The following is a 27532-nucleotide window of genomic DNA, read 5'->3' on the forward strand; positions in this document are numbered from 1 at the left end:
GACAAGAGGGCTTCCCTGGTGGCGCAGTGGTTGAGAATCTGCCTGCTAATGCAAGGGACACGGGTTCGAGCCCTGGTCTGGGAGGATCCCACATGCCGCGGAGCAACTAGGCCCATGAGCCACAACTACTGAGCCTGCGCATCTGGAGCCTGTGCTCCGCAACAAGAGAGGCTGCGATAGTGAGAGGCCTGTGCACCGCGATGAAGAGTGGCCCCCGTTTGCCACAACTAGAGAGAGCCCTCGCACAGAAATGAAGACCCAACACAGCCAAAAATAAATAAATAAATAAAGCCAAGCATTTAAAAAAAAAAAGACAAGAGATAACTGTTGGCAAGGATGTAGAAAAGAGGGAGCCCTTGTGCGCTGTTGGTGGGCATGTAAATTGGTGCAGCAATTACGGAAACAGTATAACAGTATGGAGGTTCCTCAAGAAATTAAAATCAGAACCGCTATACAGTCCAGCAATCCCACTTCTTGTGTGTATATCCAAAGGAAATAAAAAAATTATCTTGAAGAAATATCTTCACTCCCATGTTCACTGCAGCACTAGTCACAGTAGCCAAGGTATGGGAACAACCTAAGTGTCCATCGAAAGGTGAATGGGTAAAGAAGATGTGATATATATAATGGAATATTATTCAGCCGTGGGAAGGAAATTCTGCCATTTGCAGCAACATGGATGGACCTTGAGGGCATTATGCTAAGTGATATAATTCACAGAAAAACAGTTACTGGATGATATCACTTATATATGGAATCTAAAAAAGCTGAACTCACAGAAACAGAGTAGAATGGTGGTTACCAGGGGCTGGGGGTAGGGGAAAGGGGAGATAACTGGTTAAAGGGTACAAACTTCTAGATAGAAGATGAATAAGTTCTGGGGATCTAATGTACAGCATGGTGATTATGCTTAATAAGACTGTATTATATACTTGAAAGTTGCTAAAAGAGTAGATCTTAAATGTTCACACCACAAAAAAGAAATGGTTAAATATATGAGGTGATGGAGGTGTTAGCTAACGCTATGGTGGTAATCACTTTTCAATATATAAGTGGATCAAATCAACACATTGTGTACCTTGGACTTACATAATGTTATATGTCAATTATATCTCAATAAAGCTGGGAAAAAAACATTAAAAACTTCAGTGTAATTATGTTGAGAAGAAGAGGGGTGGGAAAATGAGTGTGTTGGGGAGTTTAGGCTGTGTAGGAGAATAAAACCTGCATCTTCCATGGTGGGAAGTCAGTTGACAGTCTCTGAGGCTGAAAAAAAAATCAAGAAATAGCAGTAAGAACAAGTAATTTAGAAGTGTGAGGGTGAGTTCCAGAAGAAACAGCTAAAATATTACCTCCAGGGAGAGAAAATTAGTGGTGGGGAAAGAAAACTGTTGTTTTTCCTGTTACGCCTAGCAGTACTATTTGACTTTTTAAGATATTTCATATATTTGATAAAAATAAACAAACTAATTCAAAGTAAAATGCATGCTGATTTATTTTTAGCACTACTATTTCATTTATTAAAGAGTTCTGCATTCTTCTTGACTGTGTGCTAATTTTGAAACCTCAAGGTTTTTCTTATCTCAGGGCTCACCATTCTTTAATCTCATGTTCTAGCCTGCACTCAGGGTGAGAATTAAATATAGCCAGAGTGCATTCATCTCTGTCATTCATTTAAGCAGTAAGAGGGCTGAAGAGTTCATACAAAGACCATCAAGTACCAGGACATGGGCAACCTATGTCATTTCCCTCTTACGACCATTTGCTTGAAGAGGGGTCAACTGAGAGCCATAAAGATGTGGCTGAGATGTGATAGGAAGGAACCAGCACCGCTCAGTTTGGAGAAGGGGCGCATGAGGCATGACTTCATCGTTTGCAGCTATACAAAAGATGGTTTCCAGCTGCTTTGGATTTGCTGAGGAGGAAGTGAGGAAGTGGAATCACAGCGGAGCCTAAGGAATGTAGGTAGGAGACAGATGAGTTTCCTAACCCTGAGAAGAGCCGCCGAGGACCTGTTCTTCATAGCAAAGAGCTTCCATTTTCTTTGAGACTGGAAAGATGAATCTCACAGCTTCCCCACAGTCATCACAATCCCATCTTGCAGTAGTTTTGCTGAAAGAAATATCAGGAAAGGACAAGGTCTCTGCAGGGACACACCATGCTCCTTTGCTCAGGACCAGGTTGGCACTGGAGGCCATCCATCCATCCTGTGCAGCCCAGTCCTTGTCCAGGAGCCATAGCACAAAATGAATTTTCCATACTGTTGAAGAGTTCTCAATGAGCACTAGGCTGGATCTAACTGGAGCTAAAACGTGCCTCTAGGACCCCGAAGTTGCTGGATTCGACTTATGCTCTACGGTCCCAGCAAATAGTAGTTGCAAAACAGCACTTACGTACCATGACCCAGAGGAGCTACAGACTTGGATGAATGGAACCATTAAATGCTTTGTCCAGTGACTTGAGCTGATGCAGTGTCCTGGGGCCCTGGCTCCACTGCACAGGGTCAGGCACCTTTAGCACTCAGCAGCCACAAGTTTAAAAGTAGGGGAGCTAGGCGTGTGGGGCGCATCCTCGAATCTCCTGCTCTCTCACACTGCCCGGGGTCTTCCTACTGCCACCACCCACAGAACCCAGTGGAAGAGGCTCAGCGTGCAGTACTCCCTAGAGACAGAGGCACAGGCCTGACGGGAGGCCCTAGCATCCTCACAAGCCCATCACTGAGCTGCCCAATACACCCCTCGCTGCACTGCAGTCCCGAACGCCAATTCTCAAAATATGGTGAAGTCTCAGTTTAAGCTTCACCAGGTGTAATCAGAGCCTCTTCCTGAAGGCAGTTTTTGCTGGTTGTGAAGGTAACAGAGGTGAAGGCCCCAGCCACATGCATAGCGGAGGAGGGCTGATAAGGTGATGTTACCTTTGAACATGGAAAAAAGGTCTAGGGAGAGAAAGTGGGGACTCCAAGACCCTCCACTGATTGACCTTTCCCTGTGGGGTGGCATTATAGTTCTCAGGGTGGGTATCGAGTGACTCCTGGCTCCATAAGCTAGCCTTCTTTTCAGGTTTTCTCTCTCACGTGGTAACTCAGCTTCTGGAATGTCTACATCTTCTTCCAGCCAAGCCCTGGAGCGGCTGGAGCCATCACTGGGATGCAACATGGATAAGGGCAGTCCAGACAGTGCAGACACTCCTCTGCCTGAAATGGTTAATCCCATCCCAGCAAAGCCTTGGCAATCAGGTGCCTAACCCCAAACTTCAGTACCCGGAGGACCAGCCCCCAAGGCCCAGTTCACAGTGGCCTGTGAATCCTTTGTTTCCCTACCAGATGGAAAGCAGGTGCTGCCTTCTTCTCTCTGCATCCCCTCTTGAGCACCATAATATGTTCTAAGGCACATAAATCTCCTAAATGGGAAAGTAAACATTCTTCCTTTTAAAAAAAAGAATGAGGAAAAGGAAAAAAAATGTGTCAGATTTTCCTGGCTGTGCTACTTTTCTAGTTTATCAGATCTAAATGAATTCATATCAGCAATAGCTTCCCTGGTATTTCCTATTTTCAACAATATTGAGTTGAAACACACATCGCCCTTTTTGTGGCACAACTGGATTGCAGTTATTCTGCTCGCAATATTACTTTCATATTCTCTATTCCTTCCTGGATGATTTAAGTAACAGCAAAATACGGCTGTTGCCAACTCTTGAAACATTTCTGAACAATTTCCTTTTCTTCCCTCAAAACCTAGATTCTTGTCAAAACCTTAATTCATAGTGACTTATTAGCAACCAGAGCAAGTTGTAGAATAATCCATTATGAAGAAAGCAAGCTTCACTTGGAATCAGTGAAGTGGCTTTTCGGAAAGGGCCTCATTTTCTAGAACTGGCATCAGAGTGTCGGGGGAGGGGTTGCATCAGCCCTCCCTCCTTTGTTTTATCTTTCAGGCTTGGGTAGGGGATATGCCCATTCTGTTCTTTTTCACTTTTTTTCCTGCCTGTGAAACTGACTTTTGCATTCTTGAGAGCTGTGTCATGAAGTCCGGTAAATGATTCATAGTGAAGTGACCTTTACAGAGCAGAGCAGAAATCAGCTGGGTTTCAGGAGCTTGGAGCTGTGTGAAAGCCAGAACGTTTCCTCCCTTCGCTGTAAGCTGGTTCCTCTCTGGCTGCCAATCCTGGTCATGTGATTTGGTGGTGATTTTAATCACCGAGCTAATACTGGCAATATTTACACATGCACGTGTGTAATTTAAACCTTGGGGATTATTATATAATTAAACTTCTGAAAATGAAATCAATACGCAATTTAATGGATTGGTGGAGGTGGTAGGCGTGGTAAAGAGGAAAACTTGTTTAACTCATCAGTATTTTTTTTTTAATTTTCTGTTCCATGTTTGTAACATTGAGCGCCACCAAATGGAATTAACTTCGTCCAAGAAATCATTTAACCTTAGCTACCAAGGAGTGTAAAAAACTTGCCAAATGCGGATGGCATCCCTGCTTTCTAAATTGTTAGTACCACAGATGATTTGAACCAGAGAGAAGTTTCTCGTTTCTTTCTAAATAGTGTTTTTTAAATGCTGTCTTTTTTTCTCCTGTTCTCAGAAATAAAAATGACCCTCCTGATCGCCCGATCCTTTCATCTCTCTCCATTCTTTTCTGCTACCATCAGGGAACAGTTGTCAAAGGGTCATTTTTAATCACTGTGGTGAGGATGCCAAGAGCCGTTCTCATGTACATCTATAACACTCTGAAAGAGAAGGTAAGGCAGCACCCTAAAACAGAGTGCGCTCCGTGTTTGGGTTACAGAAAAGTTAATCGCTGGAAAACTACACTGGGTCCTGGGACAGGAATGTGACCTGTGCCAGTGGCCGTTCAGAAAGCTCCAGTGTTCTTCAGGTCCCATCCCCCCACCCCCAGCAATCTTTTTGTCCCGGTCCCTGTTTTGTTCATAGCTTTGTTTGTTGGATTTTCTCCAATGTGGTGGCAGAGGTGGGGTGGAGAGGGCATAGCTCTGAGTTTGCTGGTTTTCCTTCTTATTTAAATGCTGAACAAATGGGAGGAATTCTTAACATGCAATTTAAGCAAGTTTTTACGGACATTTATCATGCTTTATTTTTTAAAGAAAGAAAAATACACTATAAGAATAATGTTTGTTTGTTTCTGTTTTAATGCTAAAATATTCCCCACCTTTTGTGTTTCCTGGACGGTGACCTGGGAAGTTGCTGGTGTGTGTGTGTGTGTGTGTGTGTGCGTGCGCGTGCGCGTGCGCGCACACACGCACGTGCTTGATAGTTAGAAATGGGCAAGCTGACCTCAATCTCAGCTCCAAAGACAGAAAACTGTGGAGCTTTTGTGCCTGGGGTTTTTTCTCCTCCCTGGTTTTTATTTCCATGCACATTTGGTTATGAATGGCAGTGGAAACCAAAACACCAGGAAAACAGCTGTTCTCATGGTATTTCTGGCCTGCCAAACAAGGGAAGGTTGGATTTTCCCCAACTTTTCTGTTCTCACACAATGTTAATCTCGACCCCATCCCCACCTCAGCGTTGGTGACTTGGTCAGAGTTTCTCAAACGTACATGAGTCCAACCTTTTGAGTATACGTGTGTGCTCTTAGTTAATTGGGGAAGTTTTACATGTGGGTTCATAATTATACTTTAGAATTGTTTCTGTTTGCTCTTTTAAGCAGAAATCTGAATTGTTGATATTTAAGTCTGTAATCAAGATTTAAGATTAGTATATTAATTAGGAACAATTGATTGAATTTCACATAAAATTATCTAGCTTCCTCATCTTGAAATGCATGCTAAACCGTTGCCCCTGATCAGAGAGTATTTTCTTGTATTTCTGTTGAAGCACTGCTGTGACTTGAAGAAGCATTTGCACATCCAGGACAAATCAAGCTACTCCGGCTCTTGCATTTTGAAATTGATCCTTCAATCTTAGGAAACTTGGGAGAAGGATTTCTTGAAGAACAGAGCAGCTTTTTTATTTTAAATATATTCATATAGTTTATATATATTAAATATATTCATATTTAGGTATATGTATGCATTAGTAATAGATACAAATTAATGAGCAGCAGGGGACTAACTATCTCCCCTAGAGCTAGACACCTTAAATTCTTTGGGGAAACAGCCTCCATAAATCTGAAAGAGAAGTTACTGGTTCATCCTCTCCGGCAGAGGTCTAAAAGGTTATTTATTACTCGCCAGATCCCATAAGGACTAAGGGGCCAAACTCCCTTTTAGTGGTGTCACTGTTGGAGAAATGTGTCCTTTCTTAGGTTAAAAAAAAATGGTCTTCCTAAGCAGCCTTACAGCCCCATACTGTACCTACAAGTGAAACATTTCACACGGCCACTGTGAGACCCTTCTTACATTAAGTGTCTTATTTACAACCATGGCCAGGCTGAAAAGTATCCAGGTCAAATTTCATCCAATTGAATTAACATTGAGACAAGAAAATGTCCAGGTAAGGCTGAGTTATTCCTGGGGTCCTCAAAGAGAGCTATTTCAGGATTGTTTTCAGGGATCCTCCACTCTGGGTCTGGGCACATTCAATCACCCCTCCCCGCAACAAGTTTCGTTAAATTATTCATTCCTGAGTTATACACAAGTTCAAGTTACATTTCGAAGGACTGATTTATCCCTTAAAATTTAGCCCTGAAAGGCTCACTTATAGGATGTATTTCCAAAAAAATTAAACCTGACTCTTTTTACGTGAACACGTAACTAGTATCTACAGTGCATTCGCTTTATTGTCTCAGGGATGTGAATTTTTCATGAATACAGACTTTGGTTTGAAAAAGCAGAGTTTATAATTGAAGACACTTAGGGGAAGGTGAAGAGGGAAGAGAGATTGATTCTTTTTTTTTTTACTAGAACCAGGAGGTCTACTTCACCTTTGCTAGTAAATATGGACTAACCCACTTCCCTTTCTGCTGAAGTTAACAGCAGTCCTAACAGGTAAGCCCACAGGAGAGAAATCATGCTCCCTAGCAGTAGAAATGATAATAATTAGTAGCAGGAGTAGCATATACAGAATAGAAGAACTTCTCTACCGAGTGAGAACTGCCGCAGTGCTTCCCCAGGTACGTGGGTCTCCAAGTAGGAACACGGTATGTTCACAGAAACTGCCTGCTTATCTCTTTCCTGTGTTGTTTCTGACACTGATCCTTTCGTTCTTAACCTGACCCCAGCAGCACGGTGCCTGGTCGAGTTGTGTGTCCCGATGCTGCTACTGCTGCTTCCGGTGTCTTGACAAATGCCTGGGCCATTTCAACCAGGTATGTCTCCTGCCACGTGCCCCAGGGACACACGGAGGGGCCTGCCAGTGGGCATCATCTCTTAGGTCAGGGGTTGGCCAGTTTTTCTGTAAGGGCCAGATTGTGTAAAAGTTTTCAGCTTTGGGGTCATTCAGTTTGGGTCACGACTACTCAGCTCCGCCGCGGCAGCAAGAAACAGCCACGGGCAAGGGGTAACTGGACGGGCCTGACTGGGTTCCAGTAAACCTTTACCTATGGGCACTGAAATCTGAATTTTGTATTTTTCGTGTATCAAGAAATAGTCTTCTTTTGAATTTTTCCAGCTATTTTTAAAATGTGAAAATTATTCTTAGCTCCGGCCAGAGGGAAGCACTCTGTGTCTGATGGATCTAGTTCCTCAGCTGTAGTTTGCAGACCTTTACCTTAGAACTTTAGGTCATTAATGCCATTCTTCAAATTCTGAAAGAAAAGTGTCTCTCTTTTCAGAAATAAAAAGAGGAGGGGGCTTTAGAAACTCTAACACAAGGCGTGTGTATCAACTGAGAGCTAATTTTCAATGTCTTCTCCAAGAACTATAATTTTCCTGAAATAGGAAAAGAATTGCCTCCCTAATTTTTACATATTTTGCCAGCCTTTCCCTTTCAAGCTATAAATACTCCTTTGAAAATCAGAAAACTTGCATACTGTGATTGTTTGAATTTCGGATTTTTTTTCTCCTGAGTCTTTCAAACTGATGGAAATTTAAATATATGTTTTATTTTTCTGCAGATAATTTAGGAAATTTTAATAACCCTTAGTAAAATTTACACAAAGCATTATTTTTATAAGTCAGCAGGCTGTTTTATACTTTGTCTCACTTAGAAAAGTACTTCTTATTATTGCCCCTCTTCCCAATAAATATGCCAGTAGCAGTAAAGGGACTAATGAGGCCATCTATGTTTAATGTCTTGTAAGTGGCATTAAGAATATCTTTCATTGTTCTGGGGAGACTGTAGTCGTCTTGTTGTAAAACCCTATATTTAAGGCTCTTCTTAAGAATCCTGGAATACATTTTAGAGTGTATTTAGTTTTCACTTGGATCACTTCAAGCCATTATGTATAAAACACAGTAAAATACCACAGCACCTTCAGAATGGTGGATCCTGTAGCAAAGTCAGGCCAAACCCTATGAGTGTCTTGCCGCAGTGTAATATGCCAGCCTCTCTCTCCTAGAACTCTGTGCACATATCCAGATACCAACTTATTCCACAAAGATTTTGAGATGCATTACAAAAAAGTACTGTGATAAAATATACTTACATGAAAATCAAGCTAAGAAACATATAGACAGATGAGAAAGACAAAAGCAGTGGGACCGTTGATATACTAATATGTTGGCCACATAGCCCTTTAAGAACTGAAGGTTGAGTTGCAGTGCCCTCATTGTATTATGTAAATTCAGGTTCTTTCCATGTCCCTCATTCACTGCCCCATGGAAGCCTAGGGGCTCCCTGTGGGTGCGGCAGGGACCACCACTCAGGAGGGGGAAGAAATGGGTGAGGAGGAGGAAAGGTGGGTTCTGGGCCCATAGCACCACCACCACCACCACCACCATCACCACCACCAGCAACACCACCAGCACCACCAGCACCAGCACCACCACCAGCACCAGCACCAGCACCAGCACCACCAACAGCAACAACAGCAACACCATCACCACCACCACCACCACCACCACCACCACCACCACCACCACCACCAATACCACCACCACCACCAGCGCCAGCAACACCACCAGCACCAGCAACACCACCAGCAACACCATCACTAGCACCACCACCACCAGCAAAACCACCAACAACACCAGCACCAGCACCACCACCACCAGCAAAACCACCAACACCATCACCAGCACCATTACCACCACCACCACCACACCATCACCACAACCACCACCAGCAGCAACACCAGCACCAGCACCATCACCAGCACCACCACCACCAGCACCACCACCACCAGCCTCACCAGCACCAGCACGAGCAACACCACCAGCAACACCAGCACCATCACCAGCACCACCACCACCATCACCAAGACCACCACAACCAGCCTCACCAGCACCAGTACCACCACCAGCAACACCATCAGCACCACCAGCACTACCAGCACCAGCACCACCACCACCAGCACTGCCACCACCACCAGCACCACCACCACCACCACCACCACAGCCAGTACCAGCACCACCACCAGCACGAGCAACACCACCAGCAACACCAGCACCATCACCAGCACCACCACCACCATCACCAAGACCACCACAACCAGCCTCACCAGCACCAGTACCACCACCAGCAACACCATCAGCACCACCAGCACCACCAGCACCAGCACCGCCACCACCAGCACTGCCACCACCACCAGCACCACCACCACCACCACCACCACCACAGCCAGTACCAGCACCACCACCAGCACCAGCAACACCATCACCAGCACCATCACCAGCACCACCACCAGCACCCACCCCTGCCTTGCAACCAGAGCAGCTCCACTTTTATCTGGTTTAGGAGTGGGATTCCACTGAAGGTTTCATTTAAAGACAGGCTCTGCTGCTTGAACATGTTTGAAAGTCACTGTCTCATACCATGTTCATGTTTGTTTTCGCTGCCCTCTTATCCTAAGGGATGTGTTTGCTGCATTCTGAAGTTTCAGCACCTTACATTAGCCCAGTACCTTTTCTTTGGGGAGTTCAAAATGTTTCCAAGATCCTAAGTAGTGTTAGATTTAATCACACTATAATTACCATTATAAAGGGGAGGAATCCTTATAACAGATTTACAGTGGGAATGGTTGTCCCTGAATCACAGGAAGGCTCAGCGAGCCTGGAGGATCCAGCTCATAGTGAATCAGGGCTGCAAACAGGGATAGGTCTTCCGGATTCTGTTCATGGTGCCCGTGCACTAGGCCTGGGCCTAAACCAGCTGTCGGGGCAGCTTTAATGTGGGGTGACTCCTACAGGACTAGGCACTGCCAGCTGATGTGGACACCACTGGGAGGCCTAAGGCTTAGGAGATTGAGAAAGAAGAGAAGGAAGGATGGAGAAGAAAGAAAGAATGCCGTGACTATTGGTGGGGAGGGAAAGGTCACCTCTAGTCTAAATCAACTACTGGAAAGCAGCGTGAACTAAAGATTTGTAAGAATAAAGATAGTTGTTGTATAATGGTAGTCAAAGCTATTGTTGATCTCATTTGGCAGTAGACAAAGGAAAGTGAGCTCAAAGTGAGGGAAGGAATTTAGATTAGCCTCTTGAAAAATGTCCTGGCACGGGAATGAGTTGCTAGGAAAAGGTTTGCTCTGGAAATCAGATTTATAAGAGTTGAGGCTTATTTTTTATTTTGCTAGTTTTGTGCAGAAGGAGCTGGGAAATGCTAGAAGAGAATGAGATCCATTTGTTACCAACAGAACCCAGATGCTCTTCTTTACTTAAGATCAAGTAGCCCGCTGTGTTTCAGCATTGCTGCTTAAAAGCCTAATCCGTCTTCACCGGTCCTGGGAGGGAGGGAGGCTGGTGGCAGTTGCCACATTTGTCGACACCCAGCCTAAGGCTACGCGGTAATTCACTTGCGGGGTGGGGGATGAAATCCCACATCCCATCATTTTTCATTACTTGTCTCTCTACATCATAAATACCAAATGTGTAGATAGCTGAAAATATTATGTGTGTACACCTCACACGTTTATTTATCCAACATCTATTTGTTTACGCTGTATTCAAGCCATTTGAACCAGGTTAATGGGGGAGGGGACCGTGGTGAAACAGAGTCAATATAAAGCAAGCCAGGCCTTCAAGGAGCTGACAAGCTAGCGTGGGGAATGAGGAAGATCATGAGGCGCTTGCATGAGACGTTTAAAGAGCAATATGTTCTGGAATGAGGACTGCCAAGTTCAGAAGAGGGGAGTCGGTATGGAGAGGTACTTTGACTTGATGATTAGGAGAGCTTGCACAGAAGAGGTTGGATTTGTCAGGCGTGAGCATAGAGCACCACCGGAGGTCACCGGCTGATAGCGACAACAACAGACATGGCCTCCTGGCACTGACTGTATGGCCAGTTGTGTGCTCAGCACTTCCCCTGCATTGGATCAGTTTTGAGTTTTAACTGCAGCCCCCTGAGATAGTTATCTCCAATTTGTAGGTGAGGAAGCCGAGGCTTAGAGAGGGCGCATAGTTAGTTAGTGGCATAACTAGCGTCTGAATCCATATCTGCCTTGCCTCTGGGACCCAAGCCCATACTTACTGTGCATTTTGAAGCAGTCAGAGAGGGAGTCACAACCACTGTCTGGGGTGGATCGCTTGAGCGCCTGCCCAAGCCAGAGTCCAGACAAGTCAGTTGCTGGCTGTTGAGCAAGCCTGGCTTCAGACAGACTTTTGTAGAGGAGGACAGGAAAGGTGTGGGGACAGTGAAGGCGTTGAAGGCTGCATCGTGCAGAAAAGGCTAGTCAGGGCGGTCTGAGCCCACCTCCTCCCCTCAGGCAAGTCAGTGTCAAAGCTTCTGGGAGGCCAACTGGCCTGGGTGTTCTCAGAGATTTTCAGACGAGGAGATCCTGCAGCCTCCCCCTCCCTCCCAGCACTTCCCAGGAGCCCGACTGAGAAGTCCCGTCATGGGACTCTGGCGGCTAACCCTTCGGCAGGAACCGCCTGCCCCTTATTCTTTCGGTCCACGCACGGTTCCTCGTGGAAATGTCTCCCTGAGTGCATGTCTTGTTCATGGAGGACACAGATGTCTGTCCCAGAGCTGATGGTGGCTTTAGGTCAATGTTCCTCTAGGTTTGAAACCCACTGGTGGGCCACAGGACTCTTCCTGATGATTCCAAACTGACTGAATGTTCCAGAGTGTTCTTTCTTCAATTCTTACAGGCAAATTCATTCTTCTTCAATTCATGGATTTTCATTTTCGCATACAACTAAAGGCTTTTTACCAATCAATAAAGTGCATAGTGTGTTACTTAAAGCTTACTGAAATGTGTCATTTATGAACCCACATTGATGTTTTACTTGGTTTCCTGAGGACTCAAATTCGTAATTCTGTTAAGATGTCTCTGACTGCCAGGGCCATGCCTGGTGACCATGCAGTGCTTGTGAATGAGCCCAGGCAGAGCTGGGATTTTGCAGACTGGGGAAGGAACCCTTTGCTATGAGTGCCACCAGAGTCGCCTTGGATTGGCTGTGTTATTCAACTGCAGTTATACTTGCCTTGTTTACCACCTTACTTCTGGTGCGTATTTGGCTCTTGTTTAATGTGTTGTACTTTTATCATGGTGAGCATTGCGTTCCTTTTCAATTCTTCGTTCTTCCAGCAGAAGTGGGAATGGGTATAGGAAGTGAGCTGTGGGCTGAGGTCACACAAGTTTGAGAACGACGATTTCCATTCCGTCTTCTGGGAGGAGCTCTTAGGTAAAGGCAACCCCTAGTCAGGTGTGGCAGCAGTTGGCTTCTGCCGTCTTTGTGGAACTTGGGTGATTCCCTCCACCTTACTGAGCTTCTGCAGAAGAGGATCAGCTTAAATGATCTGAGGTCCTCGTGGGGCGTGCTCAGCCTTGCCGTGGTGCCGGCCGAGAGCTGGGGCACACGGGTACCATGTTGCCGCATCATATCCGTGACACGCTTGGTGCGGGACGTGGGGCAGGATGTGTCCTCCCACTGTGTCCTGAATGGCAGGATCTATTTTTTTTTTAATGTTGGTTTTCTTATCCATGTTGAGGACTTACCCGGGGATCACAAAGGTTAATGATGCTTTATGTTGCCCGGATCTCAAGCCTCCAGAATCTTTGTTGAGTGGACTGAGAATATGAGTGGACCGCTATCTGCACCCCCTTACAGCGATTCTCCCAACACTGCTGCTGTAGTGACAGCAACAAGTACATTGAACTGGTGATGAGATGCTGGTAAAATGCCAGTCAGCTCGGTCATTCTCAACAGCGGAGGGTAATGTGCCGCAGCTTTCACCTCCCATTTCTGCCGTGGGCCATTATGCAGGGTAGCTGGGTGCCCAGTGGATCGCTGCTGTGTCTCCTGGTCAGATCTGCCTTCATACAGCCCATCAGGCTTCCAGCCTGCTCTATTGTGGCGTCCGTCTAGATATGAGATACCAAGAAATGCATAGATTATTGCCTCTTGGCATTTGATTTGAAATGCCCATAGCTTCCTGGCTTCCTGACTAACAAATATACTGGTCAGAAAGGCTCCAGATAATCTTGTCGAGTCCAGTGCAGAGAAAAACTTGCCGCTACTAGGAAAATATACACATCTCTCCCCTCCCTGCTTCATAGCCCACCCCGACACCCCAGCCCACACTGCCTGCCAGTGCTTGTTTTTCAGGGCACGTAAAGTCGGTCTCTGTCTTCTAAGCCTTTGTGGCAGACTTGACTCTGTAATATCCCAAAGCCTTCTCTCCCCCCTCCACTTCCTTTGCAGTTAGCTCGACTTCAATGCTTCTCTTTCTCACAGTCCATCAGGAGCAAAGGCACTGGGTAACTTTTCCGTGTCTGATTTTGGTTCATCGTCAGCCAGCTGGCAGACCTCCAGGGACTCCTCTCCTCTCCCCAGAAAAATGTGTGCAGCTCAGAAAAGAAAAGTCATGAATATTGTGCAATTTCTCGAACTCGATTATGAAAATGATATAAAGGTTCTTAAGAGGACAGAGTTCTTGGGGTAGTTGACATTGCCTCATCACAGAGCATGCAGACAGCTGTTCTTTCCATGACAGCAGCGGTTCCGAATTCTCCTGCCCCCAGCGACTGGCTTAGAGCTATTCTGGGGCAGCCAGCTGATGCTGAGAGCCCCGGAGAGATGCCTCCGTGTGTGCATGTTGTAGAAGAAGCTCGCATGTGTGTCAATATGATAGTTTACATTAGAGCCCATTTCTAGATGATGGTAATCCTCACAGCCCAGCTGCTTTGTGGCAAATGCTCCTGTCCTGACTTTAGATAGAAAGGAATTGAGACGCCTATTTGTCAGAGACCCCAGGCTGTCTGGGAGAAAACCAACTGTATCCTCATGTTTCCTGGTGCGTGGCTCAGGAGCTACTGGGCGTAGTGCTGTGGCTTTATGTGGCTTCCTGGGGAGCAGCCTCTCTGGAGCCCGGCTCCCACCTGCTGTTTGTGCTGCAAGGCTTGGGGCTCAAGAGGGTGAGCTCAAGCTCACTTCCTATACCCTAAAGCCCTCTGCCCTAAATGGGCCTCAGCAGCCTCTCCTCTTCCTGGGGAAAGGCCCAGTGTGCAGCTGCCATCTGTCCTTTCTGACTTGAAATTCTTCTACCTTCTCGGAGAAACAGTTAATGTTTGTCGAATGAATGATTGCCTCACTATAGGGAAGGGAGGGTGAGTTTTGCAAGGGGCCCTCAGCTAATCAGAAAACCTCTTGGGAGGCAACTGTTAGGCTCCCTCCAAGGTGTGCAGCTCCTCAAGACAGGAATTCCTACCACTTATTGGGCACTTCTGTGCAGCAAGCACCAGGCTAACTGCTTTACATGTATTAACTCCCTTCATCCTCACAAATAATCCTGTGAGAAAGGTACAATCGTTATCCTTTTTCTTTTTTTGATAGATGTTGACACTTAGGTTCAGAGAGGTTAAGTAGCAACCTGCTCCAGGTTAGACAGGAGGAAAGTAACAGAGTTGAGTGTTAAGGTTTGGGAGCCATAATAAGTCATCCCCTATTCCTCGTAAAGTTCTGAACAACTGAGAGACCCAAGAGACAGCAGATGAAGATTAAAAATATCACCTTGAGCACCTAATGGCCGGGTTGGAAAATACAGTGTAGGAGCAGCTTATTAAAGTTTCAACCTTGAAATGGAGAGACCAACTCACCCTGTCCCAGGCCCAGCCAACAATGTAGACCTGCCCCTGGGGTCTCCCCTGCAAACTCAGCTGAGAAGCTGAGGAGGTGTGTCCTCAGTGCTAGGTAGATCCCAAAGACAATGACAAAGGGCTGAGCCAGCCTGTGCTCTGCTCTTCCCTCCAAACTCACCCTTAAGTCCCTCAAGTCATCTACCTCCTCTGGGAATGAATGGCCATGGAAATACAAACACAGGGTTACCTCCACCAGGATTTAAAACCAGGTCTTTACCAGTCCACCAGGGTACCCCTTCCCCAGGGAGGAACTCAGACCCCAGAACTTAAGAGATCATGGAAGCCCTGCCCCTCATTACAGCAGAATCTGGGGTCCAGAGGGCTTGAGTGCTTCAACCAGGCTTACACAGTGGGCGGGGCTCTTTCTGATTCTCCTCTTCTCTACCTCGCATCTTCTCTCCTCCCACCCTCCCGAGCTTCACTGAGACACTGGGGACAAACAAGTATGTCACAGTACACAGAATGTCGATGAGAGCTGCCCCGGCTCACCTCATAAAAAGAACTATACGTAGATCACCCCACTCCCTTGGGCAACATGGAAGTCAGGGCCCATGCTCACAGGGCAGAGGGTGGGGAATGCTTGGATCTGGGAAGGATGGGATCGCACCTCTTATTAATGGTACCACTCCTCCAGCTTCCTTCTCCAAGCATCCTCCCTTCTTACACCATAGCGCTCCCCTTCTTCTGGAAGATGTTTGTCCACCTCTTATGAGAGCTCTTCCTTCCTCCCCCTCCTCCCTCTCTGGACCTGGACCCTCTGTTCATTTCCCAGCAGTGTGATGGAATGGGAAGAAGGCAGACAGGTCGGGGTTTGGATCATAGCTTCTCCACTTACTGTGTGACATTGGGCAGGTCACTTCACCTCTCTTACTTAGCCTTGGTTTCCCCATATATACAGCAAAGTTCTTAACACCTACCTCATAGGCAGCTGAGAGGGTTAATTAAACTAATGCACATAAACATGGTGTGGTGTCTGGCTCTTAGTATTGCTCCATAAATGTTTGTTTCTTCTGTGAGGGGAAGGAGAGGCTTAGTTATTCACCACATACTGGAAGTCTACCATGTACCAGACAAATTGGGTATAACAATGCCTGTCTCCCAAGATTATTATAAATAATTAAAGAGATAATGTTTGCAAGACTCTTGGTTTTATGCCTAGCATGTTGAGGTATGCGCTGAATAAATGGGAGTCATTATCATTACCAACCCACTAAGTGTACAAGCTCTGATTCTATCCTGTGCACTTAGAGCAATGCTGGGTTCCTGGGGTTATTATTCAGCTAGGGGGATATCAGCATCCACAGGGAACTTCTCCAAGAACACCTTTCCTTCCCCACTGCCCTCAGCCAGAGTCACCACACTCATGACTTGTTGAGGGGAGTTGAATTGCTAAGAGCAGCCCTTCTGGTCCTTGCAGTCCAGGAAACTTAATGACTAAGTTTCCCCTCACAAAGGATGATGGTGAGGGAAAGCCAGTACTCAAATCCAAACCCATGACCAGAAAATGACTGTGGCCCGAGGTTAAGGAAACATCCCCTGCATAGCACATCGGTTTGGCCCCCTCTTTTCTGCATCTAGCATTCATTTTCTTCCTCTTCACTCCCATTTTCAAGGGTAGTTGTGCCACAGCCTAGGGAGGATGACTGAGACTGTTTCCAACAACATTGGTTCAAAAGGTCATCTGATCCAAGGAATCGCCATTTGCTTACCTGTAAGACTCCTCTCATAAGTCTGAGCTCCATGCAGGACATCAAGCAAACCCTAATTTTCTTTGTCCTTCCCTTCCTGTCATGACATGCTCTAGGTATGCTGCAAATATGCTGAGGGAGATTGCCTGTGTGTTTAACTTTCTATGAAAACTATCTTTGGGGTCAGCAATTGCCCCAGAAGTAAGGAAGCAGGTGACCCATGAAAACACTGTGCTCTGATGGACAGTGTTCCACGTGGGGCTGAGGCAGCTGCCCATTGGCTTCTCCTGTGTTCTTCTCATCCACAGCCTAGTGTCCGCTGTGGACGCCATGCTTACCACCGACGCTGGCCCATCATCTGTGATGGCAGCCAGGGTGGGGGCCGGGTGGGGGGCTGGTTCAAATGGAAGGTAGAACTTTCACAATCCAAGTTCTCAACATTACCCTAAGTGCTTAAGAAATGGAAAGACTGTAGATTAGTTTCGACATTTCCCAAATTCATTTAGTGTGGGAAATGAAATTAAACCATTAAATAGCTCCTACCCCAAATCTGATCTTCCTTATCATGGAGAGCAGGTTTCTTCATGTCACTTCTCTTTATCTGCATCTGCTTCTGGAACAGAGTCATTGTCAGAGTGGCCACCTCTGAAGCCCATGCTTCATCCCCTTCCATCCCCTTCTAAGCAAGACACTCTGAATACGGTCCTCAGCTGTCGCTCCCCAATTGTCTTTGTCTTAGACATTAGACTTGTTGGGAGAAGGTAGTGATTGTTGGCCAGAGACTAGAGAATGCATTCATAAAAATGTTTTTAAAAAAAAAGGAAGGCGGTGTGAGTCACAGTGGTCAAGGGAATAAAAGCCACTTTGATGCAGCGGCTGCGGATTCCATGTTCTGCTCAAAGCTAGAGTCTGACAGTGCTCTGCCTGTCAGCTGCCACTGCCTGAGTCTCATCTCTGCCCGACTTCCACCCAGATGTGCGCCTCATCCACAATCTCAGATGTGCAAGAAATACTGTATCATGTCTCTCAACCTAATTTCTGTCTGTGAACTCCCATTCCACTGGATTGGCAGAAAGTTTAATCCATTATTCTCGGGCTGTCCCCCCATGGGGTTATATGAGGTGTCAGGTAGCCCCAGGCGTCAGTACACACAGGTTGCCCTTGAGACATCCATCTTCCCATCTTCATGGCTCCTTCAAGCTCTGCTTGGGAAGCAGGAGTCTTTTGGAAGGCCACCTATGGCCCTGTCTGCCTAGATGTGCTAGTGGTAGGGTAACCAACCCTCCTGCTTTGTCTGGGACTGTTCTGGTTTTAGCAATGAAAGCCCCCCATGTCTCTGGAACCCCCTCACTTCCTGGCAAACTCAGACCCTAGGCGTGGGCACTCGCCTTTAGAGTCTTGCCACTGTTCCGTGCTCTGCTTGAAAAAAAGCAGAGCTGGACGCCTGGTCAGGACCCACAGATCTCTTCCCCCGCTTCTTTCCCCAGTGCAGGGGAGTCTCATTTTCTAATCCGGGGGTGGAGGAAGACCTGCACACCCACCTGTTGCTCCCAGACTCGGATCATATTGGGAAACCCCTTCCTTCACCTTCTCCACTGGTAGGAAGGGCCTGAAGAGCTTAAAATTTTAGAAATCAAAAGCCAGTAAGAATTGCAGACTGGGTGTCTTCTCCTGCACACCCCCCCAGCTCCCTCCCCTCACCTGGGGGAATGAGCCCTCCCAGTCCTTCGGGAATGAGGTGGGCAGAGAGGCAAGAAAGGAGGAAATACATGAGGGAAGCGAAACAGAAGTCAGGATAGCAAAGTGAACGATCACACACACACTGGGGATAGCTGGACAGTCCACCTTCCGTTTAGAGTCTCATCTCTATAGACATTTCAGAAACAAGGTCTGTGACAAATAGGAGAGGAAGTGACTAAGAATTTTGGCTCAGTTAGCATTCTTATCTAGGCAGGACTAGAAAGTTCCTAAAAGTTTCAGCAAGTGGATCCAGTCTTTGACGCTCTTCAAATGGTTTCATCTTCCCCCTCCTTTTGCCTTTTATAGAAGGCCTCAGCTGGCATAGGGGTGAGGCAGAGAGAAGCATTTGCTAGACTTGCATTCATCCAAGCAGTGAGACAGCTGAGGCCAGATGACTTCATGAGGATGAATCTCAGTGGGGGTGAGAAGGGCCCTCTGGGCCTGCTGGCCATGCCCACGTCTTGCCTCCATCAAGGCAGCAACAAAAGAACTTCCTGAGATGCAAGAACACGAGCCTGTCGGTCTGGCTCAGTGGCCCGTGCCCAGCCCCGAGCTTAGCAGAGGCACACCCTCCATATGCGTCTGTGGATGGAAGGATGAGCCCCTACTTTCTCAGCCCAGCCCTGCTTCGTGCGGCCTTCACAGAGCCTGGAGCATCTGCTAAGAGTAGCAGGGAGACAATAAAGAAAAAGGAAATACAAGCTCAAAGAGCTGCCCTTTCTTGTTGGAGCTGCCCTAACAACACCTAAGACGGACTGCAAGAAAAGCTGCTTTCCAGGCAGAAGTGCCGGTGGTTAGAGAAGGCCAGAGTGGAAGGGCTGATAGTCTACGGAGCTTCAGAAAGAAGAGTTCTGTTGTTACAGCCAGTGTCTTTAAATACATGCTTTTTTCTTATAAGAGTTTTCACTGCATGCTGAGCTAAGCCATGCACAAAGCAGTAATTACTCCCAGCAGCCTGCGACCTTTAGTCGACTACCAGGCTCTCTGTCAGCAGGCCTTTCTCGTGCAGCCTAACAGGTCGGCCGTTGCTTCACCAGCCCCACACCCATCAACAGTGTGTTCACGGAGGGACACATACCTGACTTCAAAAGTTATTCCCCCGGATGTGCAATACAGGAAAACATGTAAACATGCCCGCGTCTGCCCTCCATCTCCCTCTTGCCGTTTCTGCGGGCTGAGCTTCAAATGAGAGCTATTTGGCATTCTCTCAACTAAAGAACCAACCTCCTCAGGTCTGTAAATAACATAGCCATTTATTGAGTTTTGCGGGTCTGCCAGGAACCCTGGTACACATTTTACACATGCGGTCTAAGTTCGTCCTCTCAAGGACTCTGTGTGTTAAGTGGGTATTACCCCCGCTGTACAAATGAGGAAGCTGAGGCCCAGAGGCTGAAGAGCTTATCTAGAACGCTAGCTGCTCTGTGGGGATCCGTATGACGCCAGGTCTGTAGCCTTAATGGCTTCATTGTGCTGCCCGCAGTTCCTTGTCAAGAGTAAGAGTAAGGAGGAGAGGAAGCCGATGGTCTTCACTCACAGGGGACAGCCCGTCCATTTAGTCTTCTTTCTAATAAAGCCTAAGATCAAAATACAGTACGAAAAAAAAAATAAAAATAAAATTAAAAAAAAGAAGAAGAAAAAATACAGTACGCACATTTCCCATCCCCTGCGCTTTCTGTTTCACAGGCTGCAACTTTAATTTTGCCTTGTGGACGCCCAGGCCTCCCTTCGCCTCTCTCATTTCCTCCGCTGATTATACCCAGGTCGGATGAGGTTGACGCAGGGAGAGCCCTCTGTGGGCCTGTGGGGAGGCAGGCGGCACTTGCTGCGCAGCCCCGTATCCAGGATCTGCTCATCACTAAGCATCGCATCCTTGTCCCGGTGGGTTTTCACTGGGAGGGCAGAACTCTGCTAGCACATCAATGATGGCCAAGTTCAGCAAAATGCAGTGGCCTCCTTGGCTTTTTCTGGATTTGGGGGAGGAAGGGGCGTGGCTGTGAATATCTGATTCATGTCCATCTTGGTTACCTCTGTCTGGTCACTTAGCCTGTTGAGACTTCCGTTTCCTCATCAGTAAAATGAGAGGGTTTTCCTGGGTGACGTCTGGGGTAGCCTTTTAATCCTAACATTCTACGGAAGGAACAAATGTACCAGTGAATTGAATTTGGCTTTGCATGAAGAAGTATTATTTGGAGGCCATTCTTGGTTTGCCACAGCATCTTCCTGTAGCCATTCAATGAGCACGAGCCTCACAGGGAGGGCGTCTTGGCCAAGGAATCCCACCCCGCCACCACGTCCTGCAGGAGAGTGTCAGAGCAGCTGGCACAGAGCAGGAATGTAAGGCGGCAGGCACAGTAGCTGTGCTGGGTACACTCCATTAAGTAACTAAAGCCGTCACCACAGAAGAGGCTGTAGATGTTCAAAGACTGACAAAGTCAGAATAATAACGAAACGCACTAAGTTCGGGACGCGGGAGAAAGCGTAAGACAACTCATCTTTCACCATCCATGCTGCTGAAACTTAAGCCACAGTGTTAAAAAAAAAAACAAAATAAGCACTCTAACCTCTTAATGTTTTTCATAATAATTTTATAAAGTTTTCTTTAGAAACCTAGGTCTTGTGTGTGAAGATACATGTGTCTGACATTCAAATATTCCTTCAGTTTCAGTTTCCTTTGCTGAAGTCAAATTCACATTCGTGCTTTTACTTAAACTGTACTTTTTGTTTCCATTTTTATAACTGTTGCTTGCCTGCCCATACTTCCTCCCTCTGTCTGTCTCCCTTCTGTGTATCTTTGCAGGGAAACATTGGGGTGAGGTCCATGTGATGTGAGGGGTGGGATCAGAGCGATTTTCTTGCTTTCTTCTTTGTCTCCATGTTGCTTGATTTTCTTTAATGATGAGCATGAAAATGCTAAAGCCATTATTCTAAAAAATAAGCAAAAAGGAAATACATTTAAAAGGCGCAAACAGGACAGCACTGCCGAGCACCCGGCTTTACAGTGCCTCCACCCCACCTGGTTCCAACCCCGAGGGGCCGGCAGATTCCCCCACTCGCCGTCTCGCCGGACTTTTGCAACTGGTGAGCGGTGAGCTCTTGGACTGATCCAAGCAGCGAGCGCCAGGTCTGGAGGCTGTGTCCCACCTCCCTCAGCATGTGTTTGTGATAAAAACAGGGCTGAGATGAAACTAGCTTGTGACGGTTCCTGCAGGTTTCACCAGAAAAGACCCTTGGATGTACGGGGATCACTCTGGCCTCAGATTTCACTGTATTACTTTTGGTTCTGAGGAAAGGCTGAATACCAGTGTTATTTATTCATCATCCAGTTTCTCAGGTTTGTTTACGTAGTTCCTGTTTTATTTTGAGTTAATAAATATCAGAATTTTGTTAGGAAGCCATTCCAGAAATAAAGCTGGCTCTTCACGGCATGGCTTTTGGCAAATGCCTTCTCTCCTGTACGGAGGGAAACTGTTTACCTTTTTGAAGAGTCAGCAGAAGCTCGGGTTCACAGTTCTGCCACCAAAAGAAGGGCCCGCTTCAGTTTCGTGGGAGGACGAATGGCTGCCCTTCGCTGATGAAGGATACAGGGTAGACTGGGCTGGCTTCCGGCTTGAGTTAAGGAGGAAAAATGTTCTTTCTGTGTAAAAGCTGCAATTAACATTCTTGGACAACTCTCAAAGTAAAGAGGTAATCCAACTTTTCTGTTACCTAAAAGTACACTTAAATCTCTTTCATTTCTCTTCAAAGATTAGAATTTTCTGTCAAATAGGAATAATATACCCATGGTGGTTATTTCACTGAGTCGTGGTGAGGAGCAGATTAAGTAAGACAATAGCAGGAGGGTGCCCAGTCCACTTTGAAGTACCGCACAGACGTGTAGCATCTTTAGCTAGAACCTGAGGGCTCGTGTAAGTGCGAAGTGACATTACCTAGTGGAAGCCATTCAGCCAGTCTTTGGAGGCAATGTGATTGGAACCCAGCCTCTTTCTACTAAACCATCCTGCCGCATCCTTGGCTCTTTTTAATGACACGTCTCCTAAGAACACCACTTTATTATTTTGAACCTTTTGGAAGGAAAAGCACAGAGTGCAGCTCAAAGTAAATGTTTTCCTGATGGGCCTGAATGAGTCAGAGGTCCATTTCTTGTAAGTGATGCAACTTCCGTCGCATGCGTGTGCCGGGGGTGTGCTACCCAACCTCTCTGCACCCCAGTTTCTGCAGCTACCTCATCATCCAGTTGTGGTTGTTAACAGGACTAAATGCATTCAGGGGGATATAGAATAGGGCCTGGCACGTAGTCTGCACTCCGTGTTTCTTGCCATTATTAGTTACTATTATTATTTATTTACACACAGAAGTTGCACACCTGCCTACTGATAGTGAAAGTGAAAAAAAGGCCACAGGGACAAATTAGGAAGCTACTGCCAGGTCTGTGGCAAGCCATTCGGGACATATCACTAAGGCATCTCTTGAAGTGGGGTGGAAGGGAGCAGAGCACCTGGAAAGAGTTACAATTCCTAGTACTCTTTTTTTAAAAAATTTACTATTTTATTTTTGGCTGCGTTGGGTCTTTGTTGCTGCAAGCGGGTTTTCTCTAGTTATGGTGAGTGGGGGCTACTCTTCGTTGTGGTGCGCGGGCTTCTCATTGTGGTGGCTTCTCTTGTGGAGCACGGGCTCTAGGTGTGTGGGCTTCAGTAGTTGTGGCACGTGGCTCAGTACCTGTGGCTCGTGGGCTCTAGAGCACAGGCTCAGTAGTTGTGGCGCACAGGCTTAGTTGCTCCGTGACATATGGGATCTTCCCGGACCAGCGATCGAACCTGTGTTCCCTGCATTGGCAGGTGGATTCTTAACCACTGCGCCACCAGGGAAGTCCCACAATTCCTAGTACTCTTATTTTCTCCCCACAGAAGAGCTCATTTTCTTTGGGCCTGGCCCCTGGCTTATGACTGCTAATGACTCCAATGCACTCAATGTTTGAGTGGTCACAGGGCATTTATGTGCAACTCAGGCAGAGCCCAGGAGGCACAGTGGAAGTGCCTTGGGGGCTCCCCAAGGGCTTTGGTGAGAATGAGCTTTGGGAGGTGCAGGGCTTTGTAGCTCAGCGTTAGACAGTAATGCGAGATCTGCCCTGAACCTTCACAGGGCAGCCTGGGAGAGCTTCCAGAAGCACAGGCTGAACCTTCCTGTCACTCCCCTTGCTCCACAGCATGGCGTTTCAGCCCCGCCGAGATCTGGGTCTGGAGGAGTCCCACCACAATTCTCTGCTTGACCCCTGAGTCTCAGTCCACTGCATTCTGCTGCTGCCTTGGCCCCATCTGCCCCACGTTCCCTGCAGGGGCCCGGCCTAATGCCACTAATGTGACGTCTTCTACCCCCTCCCCTCCCCCATGCGCTCTCCTCTCCCTCACCCCAGGCTGGGCTTCCACTCCACATTGCTGTCTCACCTGAGCTTGAGTTGTAGTTCATTGTTCACGAATCCTCCCAGCCACACAAGACCTCCACCCACCCTCCCCTGCAGCTTGTGACAGACCTTGGTGGACAGTGCATGCGAATCTGAAAGCAAAGCTACCTGTACGTGCAGGGAGTCCTCAGTCCCAGGCAAAGGAATGAGAATGCAACCTGGTGTTGAGGTGCTTCCATAGTCAAGCGGGGAATCCTTCCCTGTATCGATTTTGTGTTTTCACGGGTTCAGTCTCAGGCATAGATGTGTCCACTTGCTTGGTGATGCTAAACAGACACACTGAATTTTGTCTGGTAATAAAAGCCTGGTACCTCTACCTCCTTTTCTCTTGCTTCAGGATCTCCTGATTAACCTGCACAACCAACAAAACGTGTTCCCTCTTCCTTATATCTATCCTTTCCACATATTGTGAGGGTCTGCAGATTGCCTTAGCGTTCTGTCATGCCAGGCAAATGCAAATGCTCCAATCCAGGACTTACAACACTGAACATTTACTGCAGTCCATCTTCCAGCTGCCTGGCAAGGAAGCACTTCTCCTCAGAATAAGTATAAATTAGCTAATGCTGAAACTGCAGAAATTCGCACTCCATATCCTGTGTCATGAGCAATTCTTCCCTCCTCCAGTTCTTCATTCAGACATTAATTCTAGGTCTCTCTGCGGCAATCAGAGTTGAACCTGTGGTCAAATACTAGTGGTGTAGTAGCTGCAGGAAGGCGTATATATAATTTCCCTGTCAGAGTGGTTTTAATGCCATCTTTCACTGGGCATGATACATTAAAGAAAAGATAAATGATTATGGGCCCCCAAGATCTGTGGAGTCAACACATGCATGGGAAAGTACTATTTTAACCTTTAATCATTTTAGCCAGGGAGCAAAATCTATTTTTATTGCTTATAAGCAGTTGTGCTAAACTGACTATGAGGTTACGATCTGTAGGTAAAGGAAGTCCCGCAGAAACTCTGTTCCCAGCCTGAATCAGGAAGAACACCAAGAACCTCAGTTCAGAGGGCAGAAGTGGGGCCGTGGGGGGCTGGGGACAGAGCCCGAATGCAAAGAAAGAGGCTGAGCGGCATGGGGTATTGCTGTGGAGCAAGACCACGTGGGGGCCTGGGACGTGGTCTGGGAAGCAGGTCCTGCCCCTCCTGGGTCCCTGAGAATGTGAGGGATTAAAGTCTACAGATGAAGAAACCACGGGTCCTTTCCGCACCTCGTCCGCACTTAAAGAATGGCCTCTGTGTTTCCCAGTAGTAAATGAGTTCATCATTGGTGAGGTCTGGAGGAAAATAGCCACCCTTTATTACATGCTTTCTATGTGCCTGCGCTTTGCTAACTGCTTTATAGGGAATCTGTTCTTTAATCCTCCCAACAACCCTTTGCAGTAGGTGCTATAACTCACTTTACAGATCAGGACATTGAAGTCTGAGAGGGGTTAAATCATTTGCCCAAGACCGACAGTCAGTTGGTGGTAAGAACTAGGATTTGAGGGACTTCCCTGGTGGCGCAGTGGTTAAGAATCCGCCTGCCAATGCAGGGGACATGGGTTCGAGCCCTGGTCCAGGAAGATCCCACATGCCAGAGCAACTAAGCCTGTGCGCCACAAATACTGAGCCTGCGCTTTAGAGCCTGCGAGCCACAACTACTGAGCCCACGTGCTGCAACTACTGAAGCCCATGCACCTAGAGCCCGTGCTCCACAACGAGAAGCCACGACAATAAGAAGCCCACGTATCACAACGAAGAGCCCCTGCTCACCGCAACTAGAGAAAGCCTGCGCACAGCAACAAAGACCCAACGCAGCCAAAAAAAAAAAAAAAAAGAACTAGGATTGGAACCCAGAGACTGGCTACAGGGCCTGTGCTTACCTTAACCACCATGCTTTTAAATAGCCTTTTGTTCTAATTAAAGTTGCTAGTGTCATGTCCATAAAGTTAGAATGAAAAAACAAAAGTTCCCTGATTTTCCAGAGCACCTGGGACAATGCCTTTGACCTTGGTTTCCAGTCTGTACCTACCCACCCTGCACATGCGTCTTCAGGATGATGAGCTGGTAGTCAGGGCTCTGAGAACCTTAGATGATCAAAGATGCTTGATCAAATTATGAGCAATGAGTTTCCACGTCCCCACTCAAGACTTAAGTCCACCAACAGCCAGTTTGGGATATTAAAAGCAATTTCACATGCATTCTACATAAGTCAGAAATCAAAACTTCTTGTGGAATACCATTAAGGCATTTCTTTTTTTTTTTTTTTTTTCTTCTTTTTTGCGGTACGTGGGCCTCTCACTGCTGTGGCCTCTCCTGTTGCGGAGTACAGGCTCCGGACGCGCAGGCTCAGCGGCCATGGCTCACGGGCTCAGCTGCTCTACGGCATGTGGGATCCTCCCGGACCGGGGCACGAACCCGTGTCCCCTGACATCAGCAGGCGGACTCTCAACCACTGCACCACCAGGGAAGCCCCATTAAGGCATTTCCGCAGGGACCTCATCTGACATCTGACTGAGAATATCCCCTCTGAGGCAAGCAGGGTACCCTGTGTGGGGAGGTGAATACCAGCCTTTCATCTTTAAGAGTCAAATATTCCTCTCTAGTTGGCCTTGGGGAAGAGGGGGTTACCAAGAGAGGGTCAGTTAATTCCACGGCCTTAGTCTCCTTCTTCTCTGTAACTCACCTTGCTTAAGACCTGCATCACTGGGGCTAAATTACTGCAGTAGACTCCAAATTGGTTTCTTTACAATGTTTTTGAATGAGTGTATGAAAGGATTACTTTTATATCATGAGATAAAACTTTCATCCTTTAAGCCAAAAGGCAAGGCAAAACCCAAGCAGGTAGCATTCCAGTGTATTTTCCCAGGGAAGTTATAAATTGTAAACTGCAGTGCAAGTAGCATTTTAAAGATTTCAAGGGAAATGTAAGAAATAGATGGTTTTGAAATTATCGTATAGTTATAAGGAAAAGGTATATTGGAAAAATTACCAAAGAAATCTTCTTATATGAACACATATACCCACTTGTCCTCTTTGACTTAGTAATCTCATTTCTGGAAATTTATCCTTAAGAAATTATCCAAAATGAGGAAATTAAGATGTTCATTGCATAGTTATTTATAATAGCAAAATATTTGAAATAGTCTAAATATGCCCTAGCTACACACACACACACACACACCCCTGATAAAATATGTATTTATTAAAAATTAAAATTATAAATAAGCCATGGAGCAACATGAAAATGCTTATTTTCTATATAAAGGAAAATAAGTCAGATATATAACAATGACACTGAACCATTCAAATTGTATATCTTTTCATTTCTAGAATTTCTATTCCGTTTGTTTTCTACACTGCCTCTTCATTTTTTACACCATGCTGTTCATTCTTTATGGTCACTCTTCCTTCTATTATCTCCTTAACATCTTAAACATACTTCCTTGAATGCTTTATTTCAGATTGTTCTCAAGGTGCAGATTCTTTTGTTTGACGTGCTGTTCATTTCCTTGAGTC

The 27532-nt window shown here is 46.5% G+C and overlaps 1 protein-coding gene across 7 annotated transcripts in view; it reads left to right on the forward strand.

The window, feature by feature from the left end:
• SLC44A3 (solute carrier family 44 member 3) overlaps nucleotides 1-27532 on the forward strand; it is an 83480-nt gene that overhangs the window by 50544 nt on the left and 5404 nt on the right. For 5 of the 7 annotated variants that reach the window (XM_079942392.1, XM_079942390.1, XM_079942389.1 and 2 more), the window contains 2 exons: nucleotides 4594-4750; nucleotides 7192-7278. In XM_079942392.1, the coding sequence (XP_079798518.1) occupies nucleotides 4594-4750; nucleotides 7192-7278 (244 nt within the window). The remainder of the gene's footprint in view (nucleotides 1-4593; nucleotides 4751-7191; nucleotides 7279-27532) is intronic. The other 2 variants (XM_079942393.1, XM_079942391.1) reach the window with 1 other exon arrangement.

Source organism: Stenella coeruleoalba (genome assembly GCF_951394435.1).
Source record: "Stenella coeruleoalba genome assembly, chromosome: 1".
Lineage (NCBI taxonomy): Eukaryota > Metazoa > Chordata > Mammalia > Artiodactyla > Delphinidae > Stenella > Stenella coeruleoalba.